The 8,859-nt window shown below is 31.9% G+C and overlaps 2 protein-coding genes across 2 annotated transcripts; both read left to right on the top strand.

Moving 5' to 3' along the window:
* Positions 1-1,333: 1,333 nt before the first annotated feature.
* On the top strand, positions 1,334-7,174 carry LOC139500373 (heat shock 70 kDa protein 12A-like). The gene is made up of 5 exons (XM_071289116.1): positions 1,334-1,375; positions 2,902-3,276; positions 4,246-4,473; positions 5,675-5,807; positions 6,081-7,174. Exons 2-5 carry the CDS (start codon positions 2,917-2,919, stop codon positions 6,518-6,520), a joined length of 1,161 nt encoding a protein of 386 aa, XP_071145217.1. The 5' UTR covers positions 1,334-1,375; positions 2,902-2,916; the 3' UTR covers positions 6,521-7,174.
* On the top strand, positions 6,541-7,116 carry LOC139500372 (heat shock 70 kDa protein 12B-like). The gene has a single exon (XM_071289115.1). It carries the CDS (start codon positions 6,541-6,543, stop codon positions 7,114-7,116), a length of 576 nt encoding a protein of 191 aa, XP_071145216.1.
* Positions 7,175-8,859: the final 1,685 nt, after the last annotated feature.

Raw genomic sequence — 8,859 nt, 5'->3', positions numbered from 1 at the left:
CCTATATAGCAATTATACTATGGTTACGTTTCCGATTTTTAAACTAAAAAGGCCGAAAAATTTGAGTAGACAATAAAATTGAGAATGGAAATGGGGAATGTGTCAAAGAGACAACAACCCGACCAAATAAAAAACAACAGCAGAGGGTCACCAACAGGTCTTCAATGTAGCGAGAATTTCCCGCACCCGGAGGCGTCCTTCAGCTGGCCCCTAAACAAATATATACTAGTCCAGTGATAATGAACGCCATACTAATTTCCAAATTGTACACAAGAAAATATCCATTTGTACACGGACAGAAGCCTAAAACATGTGCAATTCACCTATATGCGAACAAATTGTTCATTCGACATAGGTATATTGGCATATAGACATTTTTATTTAATGGGCTATTATAATCCTATTGTAATGGCTGCCGTCATGATAAGGCAAAATGGCCGCTATGCAAATTAGCAAATTACCCCAAGTTTAACATATGTTTCAAATGGACTTTTTAAGTGTTTTTTTTTTTTTTTTTGTGTTTTTTACTTTAAATAATTATTCACCTCTATCAACATATCAAGTTGGTTGCTTTGAACATCAAACTAACACCCAAAACAAAATAACCATGCATATGCCTACATAATTGAGGGCCTCAAGGTAGATTAGCGAAAGCTAATTGAGCATGTTGAGTCACCCTCTTTGAATAAAGTCATTACTAACTTACTTACTTTTTACAACCACTGGGTCGATGACACTGCTGGTGGAGATTTATTTCCCCGAGGGTATCACCAGCCCAGTAGTCAGCACTTTTTTGTGCTGACATGAATTATCATTGATATGGTTATATTTATAAATTACCTGTTAACAAAATTTTGAATTTTTGAAATACTAAGGCTTTTCTACCTCAGACATAGATTACCTTAGCTGTATTTGGGAAAATTTTTAGGAATTTTGGTCCTCAATGCTCTTCAACTTCGTACTTTATTTGGCCTTTTTAACTTTTTTGGATATGAGCGTCACTGATGAGTCTTTCGTAGACGAAACGCGCGTCTGGTGTATATACAAAATTTAGTCCTGGTATCTATGATGAGTTTTATTTACTTAATTACGGTAACATGAATACATGTATAAATTATTTGGTAATAAAAATTCAATGATAACTATATTGAATAAAGTTGCAAATCGTCTTTTTTATTTTATTTCATGCAACAAAACGATAAAATGAACCTCCAAATCACTTTATTTTTATTCTAGCGCCTTCATTGATATAAAAGGCCTATTTTTAGTTTTGGTATTTTTTTCTTCATTCAAATGAAATCTATAAATACATTTATGAAATACTTCCTGGAATACACCTTTTGTTGGTATAGCAACATGATGACATAAATGGCCGGTAAGGATATAGATAGTGTATACATATATAAACAGTATTCAGAAGATTTATCTAACAAATGTTCCTGTTTCAATTTTCACAGTTTGGTTTGAAGAAAATAATATTCACGACTTAACAGATTAACATGAAACCTTAAAAGAGGAATAGATTTAGTGTTTACACATATACCATACCTGTGTATATTTTTATTTCGTTTTCGTTTTCTTTATTGTTCATTTTTATAGTGTATGGGTTGTGTTATATATCGGAACTTTCGGTATTTCTATTTTCTTTTATTATTCAAATCATTTTGAAATTTAATATATGGATACCCTGCATTTATAATATGCCTTACCTGGAAATTAGGGTTCATGCCTGACACGGTATCATTCTAATAAACCTTAATATCATGGTAGCCGTAAAATTATATATAGACAATTGGGTCACGCTCACGGATGTTTTACATATTCATAATTGTGTGTTGCTACATCAGTAAACAATCCCAATTCAGACAATAGAACGAATTTATGTCGAAAATTCCGAGGAAAATTCAACACGAAAAGTTCGTAATTGAAAGCTTAAACACATCAAACGAATGAATACCAGCTGTTGTATTCCTGACTTGGTACGGGCATTTTCTCATGTATAAAATGGTGGATTATACCTGATCTTAAACCTAGCAAAACCTCTCAGACTATGTATATTTGATATAAGGTGTCCTAAAAAATATAGGGTTGTTACCATACATGGTTATTTTTTATTATTAGTAACCATATCATTATTATTAAGGATTTACTTCTCTTTTAAAACAAAAAAAGATGCCACAGCCGTTTATAAAAACAACACGGTGTTGAGGAAAAATTTGAAAGGATTCAACAGACGAAGAAATTGATGATGAAAGTTTGAAATAAGTTTATAAAGCATAAAAATGACAATTTGTAATCGTTGGCATAACGGAGTTATTCCCTTTCAAAACAAAAAAGAAATCTGAAAGGATACATTAGACAAAGAAATTGATACATGTAATAAAATAAATATAAAGCAAAAATGTTTTTTATGTTGGCATTTGTTTTCTGTTTAGACAGATGGAAGTAGGATCGTAATACTAAGTATTGAAGACTTGGTCACATTGATAGACCGCTAGTCGAAATACCACATGTGAAGCTAGTCAGCAAGATAAATACGTTACACGGTGTGCTAGTGACCTAATACTCTCTAGCCCGATATATATATATATTGTATCTTTCGTATCATTTACATATTTATATATCGTATTAGGTCACTTACATACCATGCAACTAATATTATACCCCAGGGGTGTTTCTATGAGATGAAACATGGGGATCATATATCTAAGGTAGTAGGTAAGCAATACGAATCATCTTCGATTATCAATTATCTCCCCAAAAACAGGCTTAGTTCAAGAATCTGCTGTATTAACAAAAGTGTCAAAACACTTTTTAGCACAAATAGTTTATAGTTATTAACCAGATACATAGGCGTTGACATTTTTTACGACTCATTTTTCCCATTCAAAATTTTTGTAGTTTTGCAGAACATTAATGGACATGGAAAGAGGAAAAAATTCGAAAGAAAATGTGTTGGTAGTAGTCGCCATCGATTTTGGAACGACGTACTCTGGTTGGGCCTATTCATTTCGAAAGGAATATAAGGAAAATCACACAAACATTAAAACAAAAGGGGGCTGGAAAAATTTTGATGGCCAAGCAACAGAGAAGATACCAACAGTAGCTTTATTTACTCCTGAAGATAAATTTCATAGTTTTGGGTATGAAGCAGAAAACAAATATGCGGAATTGGTTGACGAAGAACAATCAACTGGATGGAAATATTTTAAGAGATTCAAAATGGCACTGCTCAGTGACGATACGAAACAGTTTGGGCATCAACAAAGAGAGCTGGTACATATTTAAATAATGAAATATATATATAAAAAAACTATGAACAAATTATTGTTGAAGGCCGTACGATGACCTATAATTGTTAATTTCTGTGTTATGTTGGTCTCTTGTGGAGAGTTGTCTCATTGGAAATCATACTTCTTTTTTTATATATATAACACTTTATATTTCCCAAGTCTGATTTACAGCTTTGTTTTACTATGAGAGTCATAAAGAAACACAAATATAACGAACTCTAATGCAAGATAAATTAAGAATTAGGAAATCTATTAAGATGGGAAATATCAATTGCTATCAAATATGGAAAGAAAAGACATGATTTACTTAACATGATTTACTTAACATGATTTACTTAACATGATTTTTATATGAAGATAACCATAACGTATTATCGTTTTTTAAATATTCACAGTATCAAATGTACCCTTTATACATAGGGAACCTTCAGCATTTTAGTTGAGAGGCCATGTGATGCATGTCGTATGAAATTATAGTCTAAGTATGTTTTGAGATTTTATGAATATGATGACTTGATAATTCGTCAATGACACTTAATACATGTGGTAATTAAGCTCAAAATCTTGGACATGAAGATTAAATGTGCATCTACCATTGGTTCTTTTAACCTTGTAGGTAACTTGATTGTAGACGATTAAAAAGCGGTGTGGTAATTTTATTAATGTACAGATGTGTTTCCTTTGCAATATATCACCAAGCGAGAAAACATTCGAAAATGAAGAAAGCGTACATTCAACAAATATATATATAGACTTTTGCATTATGATACCGTGGTTCAACCATCAAGTTGTTCTTTTTATCATTTATTGATTTTCAACCTTTGTCAAATACATTGAGTATTTGTTTTGTAAACTTTTAGACTAGCGTACACTTAGATAATATATTTTTACATTTTTACATTCACCAATAAAATGTATGTTGAATTGATAATATTGACGATTGTCACTACAGGTTACTGGAAAAATATCTAGACATCAAAAACTTAAAGATGTGAATGGGAAAAAATTACCATCTTTAACAGTTGTTTCAGAATGTCTGAACTTTCTGAAGAATGACTTCCTAAAAGCTTTAAAAGAAAAGGTGAATTTTGTTGAGATGAAAGATATTCATTGGGTGATTACTGTGCCTGCTATCTGGTCGGATGAGGCTAAAGCGTTCATGAGACTGGCAGCTAATCAGGTAAACTTAAATTAATTCTATGGTCACTGTGATATCTACGTCGAACTAAATTTGACTCTTTTTGTAATGCGCATCGGTCGTACGCAATTTAAACCTTGATTTATGATCTGTTATTTAAAAGATAATATCAGTATTGACAGTGAAACAAGTGTGAACCATTGTGTTGAGTAGTTCGATCCACAAAAAAAAGTCATTCTTATACAGGTATAGATGATTAACTTTATTTTAGTCTATACGTTGTGCCATGTAATATAATAGACATAGGAAAATCCTTTTGCTCGTGGTCGCCATATTTTTCTATTAATAATTATATAAAAAAAGAAGTTGTATGATTGCCAATGTGACAACTCTCCACAAGAAACCAATTGACACAGAAGTTAACAAGTATATGTCACCGGGCGGCTTTCAACAATGAGAAAATCCCATACCGCATAGTGAACTATGCCCGAAATGACAAATTGAAACAATTTAAACGAGAAATATAAAGGTCTACTTCATGTAGTAAAATGAACGAAAAACAAATATGTAACACATTGACAAACGCTCCTGGCTTGGGACAGATACATACATACTGATCCAATCCCCCGCACCCTTAATCTGGGACAGTGGTGTAAATATACAACATAAGAAAGGACTTTGAAAATCAGTTGAAAAAGGCTTATCCCATCAGATGGATACAAATAGAAATAAATCTAACAAAAACAAAGACGATACGTACAATGTACTGATCTGAGAGTACTCGTTGTTATTGACAGCTAGTCCAAAGCCACGAACAACTAATAAACAAAAATCATGCATCTAAGACATAATACCTATATCGGTTTATATGACCGTCGGCAGTCTCGATGATTAATTCGATTACGTCTGGACTAAACTAATGACGAAATGTTGATATAAATTATTGAGTCCGTTCATTGTTAATTGTACATTTTTATGCCCATGGTAATTTAGATACATGTTTTAGTATGTTATAAATCAAATATGAAAATTTGAGTAAAATTGGTGAGCATGAGTTTAACAACTAGTGTCGTTTAACAACATAATTATTGGGCAGAAAATTAATGATAGGTAACAAGCGTGTGGCCTATTTGGACTTAAAACTGTATATCCTTATGTTGTTACATATTTCTTAGCTTTGCTATTACTAATAAATGTAGCATGCTGTTTCCTTTTGCAGGCAGGAATTGACGATACACTATAATCGTTGGCTTATGAGCCTGAGGCAGCAGCAATATACTGTAGGGATATAATTATACAGAAGAAAACTGATGGGGAAGATTATAGCATGTCATCTCTTGATCCTGGTGAAAAATTTCTTGTATTAGATTGTGGAGGTAAACTTTGTCTATATATAACGTGATTAGCAACTTCACTAATGAACAAATTTACGCTTAATAAATAATCAGGGCGACTGGCTTTTGATAATTAATTGTAGACGATGTAGACCAAACCTTAAGCAACATTCGTTCATAAAGTTCTGTGTTAATTCCTACAAAAAGCGATAAAATTCCTTCTAAGAATTTTAATTAATTGATAATAACAAATGATCTGTATGTTGCGCATTTAGGTATTATCTGAATAGAATGTGATATTTTTATTTTTTGCAGGTGGCACGGTTGATATTACAGGTTACACGATTGAAGAGGGTAACAAGCTTATCGAGTTGTTTCCTCCTACAGGAGGTCCATGGGGTGGAACAGAGGTTGATAAGCAGTTTCAGGATTTAATAGTCGAAATATTTGGCAAGGAAGTCTGGCATATGTTTGAAAAGTCTTGTGTGCATAACAGCCTTGAACTTATGAGAAGATTTGAAGGACGAAAGAAAGTCTTTGGCGAAAATGATGAAGATAAAGTAAGAATCCAGTGTCCCGGTGAGCTGTTTGAGCAGTACAAATCTAAAACAGGTTTAGACTTCCAATTGGAGTTAGGTGTTAAAAAAGTAAGAGATAAGCTTGTTTTTCCAACACAGATAATGAAAGATCTGTTTCAGAAACCTTTGAATGCAATCATTGACAGTGTCAGAAAATTGCTGACGAACCTGAAATGAAAGGATTGAGGACAATACTCATGGTTGGTGGTTTCTCAGAATCAGCATTGCTATATGAAGGAATCAGATCAATATTTCCAACGTTGAATGTTTTCAGACCACATGAAGCTGTTCTGTCTGTTGTGAAAGGGGCAGTCATATTCGGTCATACTCCTGAAATAATCACCGAAAGGGTCTGTGCGAGAACATACGGAATTGCAGGCAACATTCCATTTGATTCACAGATCCATCCACAACGATGTCTAGGATATTATGAAGGCATAGCTAAGTGTACAGACAGTTTTCAAACAATAGTGAAAAAGGGGGCCATGATATCATTGGAACATAATTCTTTTGAACGTACATTTCTACCTACTTATGGTTCTGACGAAGAAGCATCAGTTGATATATATGTTTCCCGAGATCATAATCCTCTTTATACATTTGGTGATGGCGTCAAACGTTTAGGTTCCCTCGTTTTGAAAATCCCAGACACTAAGAAAGGGAAAAATAGACCAATCACTGTACGGATTTCTTTCAGAGGCACCGAAATCGTTGTTACAGCAGTAGAACAAGGCACCAGAAACATTGTCAGTGAGAAGTTCAACTCGATCTAACTAATTTTTTTATGAATTGTTTCAACTATATACCAGTAAATAATGTTAAACTTGGAAATGTTTGTGCATTTGCATTTACATACCTCTACACAACTGAATATTTTAAATACTTTAATCCTTCTCTGTTTAATTGTTGCTAAAATATATTTACTTCGACAGCTATTGAAACAATTATCAACCAAACACCGAAGGTTAAGGACAGATAACATCAATCCATCAAGTAATAACATCAATTTGTAATATAAGCTTTTTAATGTAAATATACATCTATTTAACTATTTGCAGTTGTACACATTTATTTGTTGAGAATGAACATGATGAATGTTGACACATTTTGTCATGTACTAATATCTTTTCTTATGAAATCAAATTAAACAGATAATTTATAAGTTAAACATTTAACTTCGCAACTATGACATACACAATTTAATATGCGCAATCATACAGAAGCACGTTTGCAAGTATATTATAGTAAATATATTATATATACAAATGTGAACATTCATTAGTAACAAGTCAATAATTCAAATATATAAAAAAAAAATGAATAAAAACAAAACCTAACATACTCATTCGATAGTTTATAATATTTTTCTTGTAAAATATAATTTTACTTATCATTTTTTAAACTATAATAACTACTAGTATGCTTAAGCTATATTAAACAAAAAATATAAGTTTCATACACTAAAAAATATATATTCTGTATGCGTATAAACTGACCATTATTTACTGTTACATACTTGCACTTCTATCATTATTTCACATTAACAATATGTATTGCCAACTAAATATTTTTAAAGAATAAACATTGCACTTGTTGAAGAAGGCCTGTATCTTTGAAGATTTGTTCAAAATAAAAATTGAGGATGGAAACAGGAAATGAATCATTGAGACAACAACCATATCAAAGAGCAGAAAAAAACAATCCAAGGCCACAAATGGATCTGAACACAGCGAGGAAATTCCGCGTCCGGAGGCAAGGTTCAGCTAGTCACGTTATAACTGTTTTCACGAAAAACAGGGAAAATGTGTGAATTAATTGTAATTGATAAGATAGACAGAGCTACAATTAAGTCCTGTGTATAAATTTCTTGGAAAATGTCACCAAAAAAAAGTATAAACAAAATTAAAAATTATACAGCAAATTTAAAAAAAAGTTTAAGTCCATAAAACGTAACGATAAAAACATTCTCGACTTTATTAACCAACGGAACGAATAGAAAAATTAAATGTCCTATTTCTGACATGGCACAGACATTTTCAGAAGAAAATGGTAGATAAAACCTAGTTTTATAGTTAACCTCCCACATGGTTGACAGTTATTAATAATTTCTTTATTATGACAACATTTAGTGGTTGACGTTTGTTGCTGTAAATCACACTTTTTTCGTTTATTATCTTATGCATGAATATGGCCGTTAGTTTTCTCTAATTTTCTAATGCAATAGTATAGATAATTCCTGAAGATATTTTGCATGTATATTTTTTTAATTCTACAGTTTAGTGTGCTGTCAAGGAGTAATGAATATCAACATCGTTACAGACATTATTCATTTGTCGATTTTGTTCGACTATTTCATAATGAAGAGTGAATATTTGTGAATTCTCGTCTTTAATATTTATCTATATGCTTGGTCTTCTTTGTAACATGTTTGTATGGTTTTTTTTAGTGATTATGATTTTAGCACAATGTTGACTGCTGTATTATTGATATTTTAACCTATTGTTTCTGTTTGATTT

This window comes from Mytilus edulis, chromosome 13, assembly GCF_963676685.1.
Source record: "Mytilus edulis chromosome 13, xbMytEdul2.2, whole genome shotgun sequence".
Taxonomy (NCBI): domain Eukaryota; kingdom Metazoa; phylum Mollusca; class Bivalvia; order Mytilida; family Mytilidae; genus Mytilus; species Mytilus edulis.
Note: the sequence above shows the minus strand (reverse complement) of the source record. Positions and strands in the feature narration are given on the sequence as shown.